At 33.3% G+C, this 17,655-nt stretch overlaps 1 protein-coding gene across 6 annotated transcripts in view; it reads right to left on the bottom strand.

Annotated features, from left to right (window-relative positions):
* Window positions 1–17,655, bottom strand: part of LOC123675744 — a 244,034-nt gene that overhangs the window by 207,655 nt on the left and 18,724 nt on the right. For all 6 annotated transcript variants that reach the window (XM_045611674.1, XM_045611512.1, XM_045611356.1 and 3 more), the window contains exon 2: window positions 15,519–15,838. In XM_045611674.1, the coding sequence (XP_045467630.1) occupies window positions 15,519–15,838 (320 nt within the window). The remainder of the gene's footprint in view (window positions 1–15,518; window positions 15,839–17,655) is intronic.

Genomic DNA, 17,655 nt, shown 5'->3' with positions numbered 1-17,655 from the left:
AGCATAAAGATAAGTATCGACAACTTCTTCGGCTGTCAGTTTGAGCTGTAGTGGCTGACTTTCTTCTTGTGGTTGAAAAATATTAGGTAAATCATTTATATAAACTATGAATAAAATGGGACCCAATATGGTCCCCTGCGGAACGCCCCTCACTATTGTCCCTTCTTGAGACATATTACATCTTTTCCCATTTCGCAATACAACTACCTGTTTTCGATTGATGAGGTAACTTTCGAATAGTTTAAGTGGCATTCCTCTTATACCAGATCTTTCAAGTTTCAATAATAATGTTTTATGATCGACACAATCGAATGCTTTAGAGAAGTCTACAAATAGTCCTGCAGGAATCTCCCCTCTTTCCAGAGAAAGTGTTATACATTGGAGAAATTCAAAAATGACTGTGTCTGTGCTTTTGTTTTCAGTGAAACCATGTTGTTTAGTAGTGAGAACATTGAACTTCCTGAAGAATTTCAGAATCCTATTTGACAGAATTTTCTCAAAAATTTTAGCGAATGAGGTGATAAGACTAATTGGTCTGTAATTAGATAGATCATTTTTGTCATTCTTTTTGTAGGAAGGCATGACAATTGATTTCTTCAGAGCGTCAGGAAATATGCCGGATCGGAAAGCAGAATTGATCAGAAAACAAACTGGCTTCACTATATGTATGAAATGGCGCTTGATCAATGTCATCGGAACACCATCATATCCAAAAGAGCGTTTATTATTCATCATTTTGACAACAGAAAAAATCTCACTCTCTGGGACTTCGAACAAACAAAATGAGTTCAATACTGTAGATTGTTTATTACAGTCAGTGGTAGGGCAGGCGTTAAATCCATGATTTGGGTTTGATATATTAATAAAGAAGTCATTAAATCTGTTTGCTAAAAGAAACAGTTCACGATCATCCTTGTCATTAACAGTAGGGAATACATTTTCCGTTTTTTTATATGTATTTGTTGCTTCCCTGACAACATTCCATGCTGCTTTAGATTTGTTTTCCGCTTTGTATATGATAGATGAATTTGATCTTTTTCTGTCTTCAACTAAAGAAGCGTCGTATTGGCGTTTTATATTTCTATAATCAAGTAAGAGTTCCGGCTTATATCTAGATAATATAAACAGTAAGTCCAAACGTTCTTTTATGGATCGAGTTTCTGCTGTAAGTACCGGTTTTTTATTTTTCTTAATTTCAATAGTTTGCACTGGAAATGATCTCTGAAAAGTTTCATCAAACCTGTTCCCGAAAAAGTTCCACATTTCATTGATATTATTAACAGGAATATCATAGAGTTTCGACCAATTTATGTCCGATAGAAGCGACTCAAAAACCTGATGGTTGTGCTCATTATATATTCTATTTGTTTTAGTTTCTTTTGGTTTAACTTCATTAATTTGATGAAAAAATGTGAAAATTTGTCCAGAGTGGTCAGATAAATGACCTTCAACTAAAGTTGTGATTCCATCAATATTTGAAATAACGTTATCTAGGCAAGTTGCTGAGTTTGGTGTTATTCTCGTTGGTTGCAATAAAGATACTTTCAAATTATATGTTTCCAAAATTGAAAAAAAAAGCCTTGAATCATTGGATACGGATAGTAAATCTATATTAAAATCACCGGAAATAATGACTTTTACATTTTCCACCTGACATCCGTCAAGCACTGAAATAAACCTTTCAAAAAAAATGTCAACATTACTTAAAGGGTATGAATTTGGGCGGTATATACATATTATCAAATATTTTTCCGAATCAATCATTATTTGACTGACACAGCATTCAAAACAACCAATAACACTTAGGTTCTTAAAATCTTTTCTGTGGGAATACTGCATACCTTTCTCCAAGAAAATAGCGCATCCACCATGTTTTCCTTTTTCTCTACAGTATGAAGAAACCAGAACGTAACCAGGTGGAGTATATAGCATCAATTCCTCTTCTGATTTCCAATGTTCCGTTATGCATAAGATGTTTATTGCTTGACTTGATAATATATGTTGTAATTTCAGGAAAGACGTACCAATGGATTGAACGTTTTGATTGAGAAGACGGAAATTTTTTTTAGTGTTCATTATTTTATGATGTTGACTTGCATAGTGTCTTTCCGAAAAAAATTTCTGAAGTTGAATTCTCTCAATACAACACCATTCGGCCATGATTCTGGCATAGATAATTTCATATATAACATCTCAGTGGGTACTCCTATACTGAATGCTGAATTACTTCCTTTAGTGGGAAGCTTCTTCACTTCGAATTCATTGCTGCCTGTGGAATTTTGTAGAAAATCCATTATATCTTTTTCAATTATTTCATTACCAGAGATTCTTCCAACATAAAGCCATTTTCTTCGTAAGGCCCCTTTGATCTTTGACTGGGCAGTCACCTGTTTAGTTCCTGTACATATTAGTCCAGATTTTTGTCCCATTCGTTTTTTCTTCACAACAGTTGTCCAATCCGTATCATTTTTCTGTACATCGACCTTTATAGATTTCATAGTATTTCCGGTCTCCTCTTGTTTGTTGTTTACCACTAAATTAATTTTGTGTGATTTTACGTTTGGTGGTTTTAATCTATTTTTATTGAGCTCATCAGGTACCAATTTATCAGGAGTATTATATATCAATATCGGGATTTTAGGATCGTTAGTTACCGTTTCCGTATTATTATCATTCATATTTATGGGTCTGTCAGATGAATGCTCAACAAGTGTGGGAATATATTGTTTATTCACATTTTCTTGTACACGTTCTTGTTTACATTCCATATCATTTATTCGTTGTAGAAGCAATGTGTTATTCAATTTAAGAATTTCATTCTTTTCGTTTGAGGATTCCAATAACTGAATGAGAAAGTTGATTTTCATTTCAAACATTTTCTTTTCCATGAAGTCCACTTTATTCTCTGACACATCTTTATCTTTTTGTCCCATATTTTCATAGGACTCGCAACAGTTCACATGAAATCCGTCGATAAATTTGACGTTTTCCATCTTCTTTGCACAAGATTTATGCATAATTTCATCGCAAAAGGTGCATATCACTACACTACATTTTTTAGAACAGCATGCATAGTTTTTCTCGACTTTAATTCCCTCAAAAACATCACTATTTATATGCTTTTGAGAGCCCGCTTCTGACACGTCGTCACTCTCGTCCGCCATGGTATTATTCTGATATGAAGTTTAAATGCCATACTTTTACTGGTGGTGTTTTGAATTTAATGCAATTAAAGGTTTTTTTTGGCTCCTGTGTAATTAATCTTATAGCAGTTTATAGACCACATGATATTTCTAAAGAATTATTCAATGAATTTTTCACGGATTTTTTCCGGAAAAACAAGCAAAGAGATCACATTAATATAATTATTGGTGACACAAATTTTGATATTTTGTCGGGCAAGGAGGTAGATGAAGAGTATCAAAATGTAATGTGCGAGCAGGGTTTTATTTCTTGATTAATTCCGTGACAAGACCAAACAGTTCGACCTGTCTCGACCATATATTTCTAAAAACTGAGATGCGAGAAGAAGATTTTTCGACGGCTGTTTTGCAGTGTGATATAACTGACCACTATCCGATAATGTTGTTCCTAAGGATTCAATCCGAAACGATAGCACGTAAGGAGGGGACTAAAAAGTATCTTAATTTCCACAAACTTAATAATCACTTGGCATCTCATAATTGGCGCAATGTCCTGAAGGAGAGGGATTTAAACAAATCAACTGAAGAATTTTTAACGGTTTTCAAACAGTATATTTCAGAAAGCACTTTTGAGAGACAGGAAAGAAAAATAGAGATGAAGCGTAAGGGCTAGATTACTCCAGGAATAGTTAAGTCGGTTAATGAGAAAAATATGATTTTTCGAAAAATAAGAATTGACCCTCTGAACCCAGAACTTATTACTAAATATAAAACCTATAAAAATTTGCTCGAAAAACTCATACGGAGTGCAAAGAAGGAATACTACAGAACGAAATTGCTAAAGTATGAGAATGAACCGAAGAAATTATGGAATTTTATCAATAATAAACATAACAAACCCAACAGAGAGCCTGATCTAATACAACAGGATAATGTTATGCTTGATGAAAGCAAAGATATAGCGGAGGCTTTTAGTTCGTTCTTTTCTGATATCGGACCGAAGCTAGCGGAAAAACTAAAAACATCTAATGACAATAGAATTCCTAATGAAAAAAAACCCTATTGAGCTAATTTTTCAGCCAGCGGATCAGCAGGAGATCATGGCAGTCGTGAGGTCCATGAAATCCAACAAGGCACCTGGTTTGGATGGCATCACCTCAAACATACTTAAATCCGTTGCGCAGTACATTTTGTCACCACTTACACATATAGTCAACATGTCTATTGAGTCGGGTATATTTCCAGAAATACTTAAAGAAAGTATCATAATACCGGTCTTCAAGTCGGGGTCTCGAGAACAGATGAATAACTACCGACCCATTTCCTTGACTTCAAGTATCTCCAAGGTTTTGGAAACAATAATTCATAAAATAACTTATAAATTCCTGGAAGATTGTAAAATTTTGAATGAAAGACAATTCAGATTTCGATGCGGCAAATCAACACAGGATGCACTCGCAAATTTGACAGCCAAAATTTATCGATCACTTGATTCATCTAAGCCTTGTCTTTCTATATTTATAGATTTAGCAAAAGCGTTGGATATGGTGAATCATGGAGAACTATTAAGAATATTGGAGGATTATGGAGTCGGAGGTCGGGCTATGGATTGGTACAGAAGCTATTTGACTGGTAGGAGACAGTGTGTACGGATTGGAAGCTCCTTTTGTTCTTTTTCTACTGTTCAATGTGGTGTACCGCAGGGTACAATATTGGGTCCTCTTCTATTTATTACCTACCTGAATTCCATCTTTTCTCTAAATAGTAGGGGTGAATTGGTTGCTTTTGCAGATGATACCGCTATATTTTATCAAGCTGATACGTGGGAGGAACTAAGGAGTTTGGCGGAAGATGATTTCATGATAATGAAAGATTTTTTCGATTCTCGATTGTTGACCCTAAATTATGAAAAAACGTGCTTCATGCCCTTTTCTGTCACCTCTGTTGGAATGACCAATTTCCAAACATTATCATTTAGAGAATGCGGCTGTTCACGTGAGATCAATGCAGTGTATAAATTCAAATATTTGGGTGTTTGTTTGGATGTTCATCTTAGATGGAATAATCAGGTTGATCATCTGGTGAATAAATTGCGCATGCTTGTCCCGAAGTTCAAGAATTTAAGAGAATTTTGCGATTTAAAACTGCCGAGGAGGCTCTACATTGTTCTGGTCCAGCCTCATCTGCTTTATGGAATATTGGGATGAGGTGCTGTTGTAAAAGCTCACTTGAAAAAACTAGAAGTGACACAAAAGTGGTTGATCAAGATAATTTTTCGGAAACCTTTTTTGTTTTCGACTGAACGCTTATTCGCCGAGAGTGGAATTATGGACCTGCGAAAACTATTTTTCTTGACTCTGACAATTCACCAGAGAAAGAACTTGATGACAGTAAGCTTCAATGATCATCAATATAGTACCAGAAATAGAGGAAATTGGATTATTTTTCCTCGAACAATAAAAACGATAGGTCAGAGTTCACATACGTACCTAGCCCCCTTTATTTACAATAAGGTTCCAACAACAATAAAAAATTCTGCAACTCATAATGAATTCAAGAGGAAAATCAAAAATTGGTTGAAAATGATGTCAGCAAGAGTGGTCGAAGAAATGCTCTGTATAAAAAATTCATTTGTTCATGTTTAGATAATGTACCTGCTCGCTCAGTTTTTCTTCCCTTTCAAGATGAGATGTATTTTCTTTTTATATATAATCGGGATTTGCTTCTCTTTGAGTGTCCTTTTGTTTTTGAGTAAATGAAATAATAATTTCCCACACAAGGCAGATCCAGTGGCTTGCCAATGGATGTGCCTTCGGGAAAGATATTTTTTTTTTCTAATGTTTTTTTTGACATTTTGAGGGGTAATGGAACTCTTGTTAGTTTAATTAGTACATAATGTTATATAGATTGTAAGAAAGTTTTGTATGTGGGTCAAATAAACATTTTAATTATAATTATTATTTACTGCATGACAATGCTCGACCCCATGTTGCGAAAGTAGTCAAGATATACTTGGAAACGTTAAAATGGGAATTCCTATCCCACAACCCTACCCGACGTATTCTCCAGACGTTGCTCCCTCGGACTAAAACTTGTTTCAATCAATAGCACACGGCCTGGCTGACCAACACTTCTGATCTTATGAAGAAGTAAAAACTTGGATCGATTCGTGGATCGCTTCAAAAGATGACCAGTTTTTTCAATTCGTACGCTGTCCGAAAGATGGGAGAAAGTAGTGACCAGCGATGGGCAATACTTTGAATTATAAATGTATAACCAGTTTTTTACAATAAAGCCTCGAATTTCGCAAAAAATGTTGTACCCTTATGTATTTGTTGTATTATAATATCATTATTTACTTATCAGGGATTTAACCATTCAGGTTGAAATTAAAAAAAAATAGATTGTTTAATATGAAAAAAAAGACAATTGGCAACTACAACACAAAATCTAATTTGGTCTTTAACCCATATATTGCCGAAACTTTTTTTTTAAACTTTAGGAAGTCGAATTCAAACAAATTTGGTGAATGATGTTCCACAACATTTCTGTTAGTTTTCGAAAAATCAACCGTCATTTTAAAAGGACCCTGGTAATATAAAAAACATACTATTTGGAATGTCAAATTTACTTTTATTATGGAAAGTGAATACATTCAATGGTATTTGTAGGTACTCCAAAGTATTATTCAGTATGATAATACGGAACCATGGATTTGTCAACACTGTGAAACTCTTCTGGTGTTGCTAACTCTATGTATTTTTTATTCAAAGTTGAAAAAAGAGGTGAAACCTTTGAAAATTTGTTGGTGCTGTCCGAATGTGAGTTGTTAGCAAAATGCAGATTTTGCATTATGTACGAAAATCTATTCCTCGATATTGCATTTTGGATGAGCTTATTACCACAATCAGTACATAGCTCTTCTGGAAATAGTATTGTACCCACTGACCAACAATACCCCAATGAAGCACATCATCTCATCGGATGTCACATCTCCAATGCGTCCTTTCTGGGAAGCATATAAATTTGTATACTGGGTTATCATTTCGATAACTTCGGAATCTAAAAATTGTCTGAATTGCTGTACTGGTGTGAGGTTATTCTTAGGACCAATTGGTTTGAAATAGTTCGGTATATTTTTCAAAATAGTTTCACCGCTTTTCCATGAATACGACTTTTTTCTTTTTATTGTTGGAGGAAAAGTTTCAGCACTCCTAACGAAGGAAGGTCATTTTCATCAGAATACTCATCATTTCGTTTGATTTCGGCTTCGGCCCTCAGACTACTACTATAGGTAGATTTTGAATAGTAACTTCATCCTCGATTCCGGGATCTTCATCTGTAATTACGGCATTCGCATTTTCTGGTGGTAGCAAAATAATTTCATGTGGTGTCACGTAATCATGTTCTATTTTTTAAATTTCCTCCAGTATTTCATGAAGGCGCAAAGGACGTTTGTAATAACTGCAAAAGCAGATAAATTGTCAAATTGTATTATCGAGATATCATCATAGCACATAATACCACGGTCCTTTATAAAGGACGACAACATTTACGGAGCCATTATGAATAAAAAATACAGTGAATGCAACGAAATTCATATTGATAATGAACCTAACTCTATTCCTAATAAGTTCATTTAGAAACGGAAACAAAGTATCATACAATAATCTAACATTGCTCACCTCCACTTATCTGTAGCCGCCATTCTTGAATCGCTCTTTTAAAACCTGCACTTTTATAATCAAAAACAGTTCAGGGAATGTTAATAAACAAATCACAAGAGGATAAATATTCAGGGAATAGATACATGTATCTGCCATCATTGACGAAAAAGAATAACTTTCGTAATACAGATTTTTGTAGCGATCCTTTTAAAAGGACCCTGGTATAAACTGGGTTAAAACTTTGAACCCTTGTAATCACAGCGTCCTCGTCAACATCAATGTCCCTATGAATGTTCAGGAGGACAAAATACTCCATAATAAAACTACTAAATATGTCGTTTTCCACTGAATCTTGTCATCTGAATCTTATTATTCTCCTCTATGATAGAAAAACTTTATTCAAATCAACAGAATTTTCTCACACCAAAATATCACAGCGATATATATCGATATTTTACTCTTACATATCTCGATACATTGCGATAGTGTTAGAAAATATCGATACAATATATGTCGATAGTTTTCTGATCTTTTCCCATCCCTAGTGTGGATTAACCTCATCATAACATATATTTATTATTCTGTGATCATAACCATAAACAAAGATTGTCATGCTCTTTAAAATTTTGTTGAAATATAAATCGTATATTGTATATATCTTTAATAATGAATAAAAAATAACCCATATCAACCAAATTCTCAGATCTCATTTTTCCAGAAATGGCAATTCCTCTCTTTGAAGAATTTGGGAGAAATGAATAATCAAAATGTGAGCGTTATTATCAGTCTTTCAAGAAAGTTATCCATGCTTATAGGTTTGTAAAAATTTTTTAGAGAATATTGAATAATAATATAATCCCAACATTAAGATTTTAAATTAGCATATTTCTTCTTTATAGAGACATGTATGATGCATAAGTCCAAATTTAATTGATGATTGGGTGGGAAAAATTGACAAAAAAAGTTTATGTTTGTTAGTTAAGTTGTAATCCTTTTCATAGTCCTTTTTCTGTTTATTTAATAGTTACATTAGACAATTATTAGCATATTTTTCTCTGAATTTCAACTTTGAGAGAAAATTTGTCATTTTATGTCTTGCCGATGAAAATATTGATATTCTTGTAAGTCAATTCAAAATGAATAATAGATATATTTTAAGGGCTATCATTCCATTGGATATTTACTTGTGAGTCCTGAAATGAAGTTACATTTATTCAATTGACTCATTAATAGAAATACTACCTGAAATAAAGAAATTGCATTCAATGTTTATTTTCAGTTTTGACAAATATTGAATCTGCATAATCGTTCGATAAGATCTATGAAAAGATCTACAGTGAGATTTTTGTTTTAGGAATATTCAGTATAGTTATAATAAACAAACTGAAAACTGACTTTTGGCTCTGGGTTTTACTCAGAATTGAATTAAACAGGGCAATTTATGCCCTATATAGTAAATAAAATTCTGAATTTCTTGAAGAAAGAAAATTTCGAGCAGATTAAATCAGATAAGTGTGTTTTTAAATATATGGACGCTAATAAAATTCTAATAATTGCAGTCCATGTAGACGATGGAATTGATTTTGGAGATGACAAAGAAATGATGGAAGACTTGATATGAAGAGGCTGAACTTTGAATTTGAGGTTAAAATGGATAAAATTCCAAAATGTTACCTAGGAATGAATTTAATACTAAATGAAGAAGAAATATGCATAAGTCAAGAAGGTTATATCAATCAGGTAATGAAGAAATACTATATGGAAATGTCAAAACCAATTAATACACCGATAATTGATCAACGGAATATAAAGTGCACTGAAGACATGAAATGTATCGATTTTCCATACAGAGAAGCTGTGGGCAGTCTACTCTATCTAAGTTGCAAGACACGTCCAGATATAAGTTTTGCTGTAAATTTCTAAAGCAGAGCAGTAACACAACCGACCCAAAAAGACTATACGAATATAAAAAGAACACTTCGATACTTGAATGGAACAGTGAAAAGGAGACTCAAGTATACAGCAGATACAGAGGAAATGATTTTAAATGTTTTTTGTGATTCTGATTTTGGAGAAGATATGAAAGATAGAATAAGTACCAGTGGCTATGTAATGTTTTTATCAGATGCACCCATTGAATGGAGCACAAAGAAACAATCCGTTGTAGCACAATCATCGACAGAAGCAGAATATATAGCTGCGGCACACTGTTGTAAGCAAATGAAAGCTATGACGAATTTCATTGAAGAGATACCGAATGGAAAAATTGAGGTGAGATTGTATATAGACAATCAAAGTACGATAAAGATGATCAAAAATGGACAATTGTCAAGACTGAGCAATCACATCGATATTAAATATCATTTTGTCCATGATGAATATACCAAAGACTGGTTCAAGATAATATACTGTCCTACGGAGAACAATTCAGCGGACCTGATGACAAAATCCCTGAATGCCACTAAGTTTGAAAAATTTGCTAGTGTAATGACCAAATATTTTTAGATCGTTAAAATATTTCTTTCATTTTAATACTTGTTTAGATCGTAAATTTTTATGATTATTAAATATTTGCACTCTTAGAGGGGTGTGTTGCAATAAATAAGAATGCAAATATTATATTCTATGGTTGAAATAATTCTGTGGACATATAGGTTGTGAATGACAGTTGATTTTAATGTAAAATGGTGGCAATATAAAAGGCTCATGAATTGTGCAATTTTTAATATATCAATACCACAGAATAGAGAGGTATTACAGAAGCGACACTCTTTGACATTTCCTTTGTTCTCGATGTAACCAATTTTGGTGACCTTGAAGAACTCTCAGAAGGCTGGTAGTTCTACATGACCACAGAATAGTAAACATTTATATTAAAACTTCTCAATTCTATGACATGACGGTCCATTTGAAATTACATTTGTATGATTACTGTATGATATTTGGGACATGACTGCGTATTGAATGGAAGTAGTAATTCTATCTCAAAATATTTTTCAGCCTAAATTTGTATTTCATATCAGAATTTGAATTAATGGTAAGTTTCCGACTTTTATTATCTTACTTGAATTTCCTGAAATACAATAAAATCGCTTTTATAGAATACATTAATAATAATAAATAATAATTTTATATATATATCGTACTTGTGTCAAACGGGCAATGAACTCGAACACCGAAACACGTGGAAAGATGTAAACATAACTATATACTGACAATATGGCGGTTGGGTACCATGAAAAAGGGAGAGTGTCGCTTCTGTAATACCTCTCTATTCTGTGTCAATACATCGAACAATCATCAACGTTCCAATCAATTAAAATACTAAATATATCGATCCCTATTAACACAAAAATACAACAAACAATACGTAGTTTTGAAATTGAGTAAGCTATGAAGACTATGCTACTTTTCACAGCAGTTGTAGGAAAATAATATTTTTGCGTATGTATAGGCATTGTTTAAGGAGAAGATAGTTAGTTACTTCGGTTCAAATATCATTGGAGGAAATTGGGCAATATCGTTAGAGGGCGCCACTCCGGAAGAGGCCCAACATGATGGGTTGCCTATGTGCAATGTTGAAAATTCAGACGAGTATTAATTTTTGGGTATGGTGAACAACAGATGTCTCTAGTGCGTTTCTTGTTCAATCTTTATTTTTCTTTCTGTCGTCGAGCAGGCATCGGAAGAAATTCTCTTGGCCGCAATACATTTTTATTACCCTTGCCGCATGCCGGCTAGCTGCATGAAAAAGGGTAGAGCCTCAGAGTAAGAAGTAAACTGTTTACTTCTTACTCTGAGGGTAGAGCTATTGTTCGAATCGTATTTTTGGTCATAATATTGTTTTGAAAGCTTCGTCGCCCTACCTTCAGACTGAAATAAAAAAAAAATTTGGCACGGGAAAAAAATTAGACATTCTATCTCTGTTGACAGGTAACAAAATATAACTTTCTCGAAATTACTTTTTTTCCCGGGAAAAAAGTGAGTGTAAAGATTATACATATATCCGGGAAAAAAGTATAGTCACTTTTTTGCCGGATAAATTTCGTGAAAAGTTTTAATAATATTGTTAATTTAACTAATAAAGAATGTTATGCGTTATTTAATGAGCACACACGAAACTATTGTATTTTGTCCACCCTGTACCACTTTTAATGATCTTTTGAAATTGAGAGTAGACGCTGGTGATAAATATAAATACAGAAATAGAAAGAAACGGAATACTGATGTCGCCTACGACAATCATGGACGCCTGGTCGTTTTTCAATAATTTTCATTTTGCCCCCCCTGAGAAAAATTTCTGCGGGCGCCCATGCCTCAGTTACGTCTAAAACCCCTAAGTGATACTAGATGGTCAAGTAGAATCGATGCTAAAGATTCATTTTATTCAAATATGTGATAGCCTTTTAGAAATAACAGAAAATGATACTTTCAACATAAAAACTAGACATAAAGCAAGTTCTCTTTTATTAAATATTCATTCTTTTAAATTTATTTGAAGTATCATAATTTCTTATGACGTTTCATTCCAGATTACTATTGTAAGCAACATGATGCAAAGTGTAGCGATTGACATTAAAGTGTGCCAAAACCATTTGAAGAATTTAGTTGATCATTTCAAAAATTGTAGGGATGATAATGTTCTCGAGGAAAAACTTGCGGGAGCTGGAAAACTAGCGGCTGTTCTTGAGATAGCTCAAGATTTTTCTCCATTATATACTGTAAGACGAAAGTATAAACCAAAATTGTTCGATTATGAACAGACGGAAGATCCAAAAATCGCTTTTAAAATGAATTTCTTTTAGAAAATAATGGATCAAACACTAAGTTCCTTAAATAGTAGATAACGTTAACGTTTTTTGTTTTATTTGTGATATTCTTAAATTAAATGACAAATATCTATTGAGATGCTGTCATGCTCTTCAACAAAAGCTAACTGATGACATGAAAAAAAGAGACTGAAATGAAAGAAAATGATTTATTCAACGAGATAAGAGCCCTAGGATTGTTTTCATTATCTGAAGCGAAAATCCTCTTGAAATTCTACAATATATTTTTGAAAATAATCTAACTTCTTCTCTACCGAATCTTAGTATTGCCTCAAGAATCCTTCTCACTTTACCTGTGTCCTGTGTCTGTTGCTTCTGGTGAGAGATCATTCACTGAATTAAAAATTTTTAAAAACTATTTGAAGTCTACCACGTCTCAAGAAAGATTTTCTGGATTAGCAATCTTAGATATAGAGCAAGAGATACTCGATAAAATTGATTGATTGATAATATAAAAGAATTTGCAGCAGCCAAATCTAGAAAAACATCCATTCAATTTCTGGATTGATCCTAATTAAATGTTTATGCCTTTATGAATAATTTATAGAAGAATACAGCTTAAGTTTTGAAACACATTTGAAATGTATTATGTTACAAATAACACCTTAAAGTTCTTAGGACAATGAAGGTTGCTGATAGATTTTCAACCATTCTATACTAAATTCTCAACAAAACTTCAAAAAAAAAATTTCCGATTATACAGTAGTACTTTTCTCCACCTCCCCCTTCGAGGGGCGCCAAAATATGTTCCGCACGCGGGCGTTGATGTCCCTTGCGGGGGCCCTGAGAAATATTATTCAATGCTTAACGCCGATCTGAGAGGGGAAACTTATATCATATGGAATTTTATAATTTTATTTTTCATGAAAAATCTCTTTGCAAACCAAAATTCGATATAATTTGAATCAAATATTCAGCTGAAAAAGTCTTATATGTATATTCATAAATTAAACATTCACGTCCTATCACAAAACAAATGAGATTTTCACAAAAAAGAGAATAGTTTTTTTAAATCAAATTTTCTTTTTCTTTTGGCAGTATTCCAATATTTTAGTTACCTATTTGAGGTAGATAACCTTAACATGAAACTATTCACTGATAACAATTTTACATAATCAATTAATTAAATTTAAAATTCTCTTTTCGAAAAACTAAAAAATAGTCTTATACTTATTTTTCTCCAATCACAGTTTTTTTTTTCAAACGCAAATCAGATCATACATTCCCTTCACGATTTTCATTTCAGATAATCCGGTCCAGAGATATCGTGATCACCGCAAAATTGGTTTTTTTTTGCGGAGCTCTAGGAGATCGGCGATAGCAACATTCGCGAAGATTATTTTGACAAATAAAAAATATGTTAATATATTATAAGGTTATTATAATATGTACACCAATTTTCAAATTAATAAATTGAATAGTCTGCGCGAAAAAAATTCTTGAAAATCCGTCTTTTTGAAGCCTTCTAACTGTATGTAAGAATGAGCGAAATCCGATAACAAAAACAAACCCCGTTACGACCAAAGCAATAAAGTCCCAAGCTCGAAACCTGGGTCATAAACATCGAAGTGTTTCTAATTTACTTGGCTCCGATTATTTACTCTTCACGTCAAGTTTTGTACCCAATGTAGAAACCTCTTTACCGACAAATGATTATAGAAATAGCCGTCTAGAGAGCGCATTAGGATGGACCCCAAAAATTCTGAGTTTGCCACATAATTCTAATAGGTACCGCCACATACGCACATCCAATGCCCTTTGCAGGGCGAGTAACCAACTATCTTCTCCTTAAACAATGGTATAGGCCTAAAATGTCGATTCATTCAGAAAATTTGCGACGTGAATAGCTTTTGTTGTCACATCAAAAATGATACTATGTCATTCTAGGATGTTTTAATTTGATTATTCTTTATTCTCGACCTGTAATATACTATCAAGGAACATTATCAACGATGATAAACAGATCGTTGCATAAAATTATAAAAGTACAAAAATGTTTGAGATGAACTCGGAAATGTTCTGTCTGAAGATAAAAGAAACTAGGGTAGAATAGGTGCATGACTTTGAGATCCTTGAATGACATCCAATTTTCTACGTCAAATTAGCAGCTACGTTACCGAATTGAATTTAATTTCTTCGTTATTGTAAGGCGAAGTTTATGTCCCGCAGTGAAAGCAGAAGGCTGAATGATAATGATATACAGGGTGATTCACCGCGAAGGCCTATTAGACGTTTATGGTAAACTTATATAAACTTATGCTGAAAATTTGAATATTGGGGTTTGCGGTGATGATCTTTCTCCATAAAATATTTTCAGACCTACACAATTTCCTTCCATACCAGAAACAGAGTACTACTTTCTTATTTCAAATGACACATCCAGTATATTATTGCATTATCAAAAAGCTTAGTTGATAACCATCTCAGAAATATGCTCAATAGTTCATGAGTTATGAGATTCTTATAAAAAATCTAATAAAATAGTTTTTTGAAAAATCCTATATTTTTTATTCTTTCAGTGAATTATACGTAGGTATAAAAAGAGGGGGGTCTCAAGCAAATCCTATACTTTGAGAATTATCGAGGAAAAATTTGAACTAAGAAAAACTGCAATTTCTCATTGAATGGAGTAGTCTATGACTCCCAGAAACCCTAGAAAGGAACTAAAAAGTCGAAATTTCATGAATTGTTATCAATTGTTCGTTAAGATGGTTGAGAATTCATAAACCAATAACATTTCAAATTACGAATAATTTATGACTATCCTAAATACGCTTAATTGTCTATGAGCTATTTCAATATAAGTACATAATACGATAATAAAAAACTGAATGATCAAATTAAGATTCAGGAAACACTAACTAAGGTTTATTACTTACAGTTTTTGATGGTAAAATGTCCGTGTGCCTGGCTGAAAGTTCTACGTCGTTACTATCGAGAGCTTCTTCTATATTCTTGTACAAAATGTATTTGTCTCCATCTCTAGTATTTGAGAACAGTTGATCGTCTGATCTTTCAAATGATTTGTGCAGAACAGTTGAAGAATCTGGTTCTAAACATTTTGGTTTGAGAATAGTTTTTTGTGTTTCTATAATTTTATGTTCCAGATCGATCCGTTTGTTTTGAAAATTATGACTAATGAGACCATCTTCAGCTGATATCTTCGAAATGAAGCCATAATTAGGTTGTGCTTTATTCCCTAGAAAGTGAAAATTATCAATTAATGAAATTTGTTTTAGCCCTTTTTAAGTAATTATGATGTTTAGTTTTGGCAACGTCGCGCATTCTGGGAAATCGAGACGTATGTTTTGTTAGATTAAGAAATGAGAGATATCGGTTGTCGGAAAGAATAGTTGAAGGTTGTTAGTATAAAGTTTTCGGTGTTTATTATAACGGTTTTTGGTTTAATTAACGGACATTTTAAATATATTAGGATTACAGTTCATTAGAAGGTCAGTTTGCATTGTATAAGTCCCATTTTGTTCCATTTCAATCCTTATACCCTGTTCCCCCACATCCTTATACAGTGCGGTGCTGTGTGGAAGCAAGAGAGCAGTTTATATTGGTAAGACAATTTATAACATCATTTTATTGGTTCAAATATAGGGAAAATGCAACATTTTTTGGTTCTTCGAGCACGGGTTTTTTTAACTTTAATTCAAGTTTCGGTTACATTTATTTTAGTTTCAATCGGTATACAGAGTTTCGGAACTCATTTTCATTTCATTCCTAATTGTATTCGGAAATATTAATTCAGTTTATTTTGTTCGTTCATACGGTATTGAGCGAAGTAAAAACGTGCGGTAGTTTTTTGTATTTGGTCAGCGGTTATCAAATACGATTCGAGTCCCAGAGTAAGCCTTATTGCCAAGCGTACACATCAAAAGTATTCAATTCACAGTTTAGACTCGAGGGGTTAGTTTTCGAGTATTCTGCTCACTTGACTTTCAACACAATGGGTGGAACGTCAACTGAACGGAAAATTAAGATGCTTATTGCTAAGAAAGAATCTTTATTTTCGATACTGCAGAATTTATTGGATTTGTCAAAATCATTAACAAGTGAAGTAGCTAAAACTACATTTTTAACAATGGTCAGTTCAATCAATTCAACAAAGAATGACCTACTGAAAATAATAGACGATATAACAGAGCTCAGTTTTGAAATTAATGATGAGTTCGAACCAGACAATATATTTAGAACCATTGATGAAATGTGTTGTCACATTCAAGTTTCAGCGGCTAAATTGGAACGACAACAAATTCAGAAAGATGTTTCTTCGGTTAATGTTGAACCTCAGGGAAGTTTGATACGTAATCTTCCTACACTACCGAAGATTGAATTGCCGGAATTTTCGGGAAGTGTTCAGAGTGTTCCAGAAAACACCACTTCCTATTACATTTGGGACGTATACAGGGTGAACTGGAAAAATATCCAAATTCGGATTCGAATACAAATATGTTGGTTTCAACCAATAACAGTTTTTGTGCTACTGCTTTGGGTGATCGGGATACTCATACGGTTTTATTGTCGACGGTTGTGGTAAATGTTTTAAACGGTTCGGGTGGTTTGAAAACAGCTAGGTTTTTAGTAGATAGTGGCAGTCAGGTTAACTTACTTACTTATAGGTGTTGTAAGAAATTAGGATTGAAGTTTTCACAATGTTCAACGTCAATTCATGGGGTTGGATCTAATTCAAATTCAATTAAAAGGTTTTACAAGTAATAATATTGTTTCGTCTATGTATGATTTTACTAAGAAATATTCGATTGAGGCATTTTTAGTAGATAAAATTACGGATAAACTTCCAATAGCCAAAATTGATCGCGGTGTTTTAAAAAATTTTGGAAATATACAATTGGCAGATGAACAATTTGACGAACCGGCTGAAGTTGATGGCATTATGGGGGCGGATCTTTTCTCGATTATTGTGGGTAATTCGGTACCATCAGCATCGGGATCTCCAGTGGCGGTACAAACGGTATGATTATGGGAAAGGTTCGTAAGTTAGAGTCA

The sequence above is a fragment of the Harmonia axyridis genome, chromosome 1 (assembly GCF_914767665.1).
Source record: "Harmonia axyridis chromosome 1, icHarAxyr1.1, whole genome shotgun sequence".
Lineage (NCBI taxonomy): Eukaryota > Metazoa > Arthropoda > Insecta > Coleoptera > Coccinellidae > Harmonia > Harmonia axyridis.
Note: the sequence above shows the minus strand (reverse complement) of the source record. Positions and strands in the feature narration are given on the sequence as shown.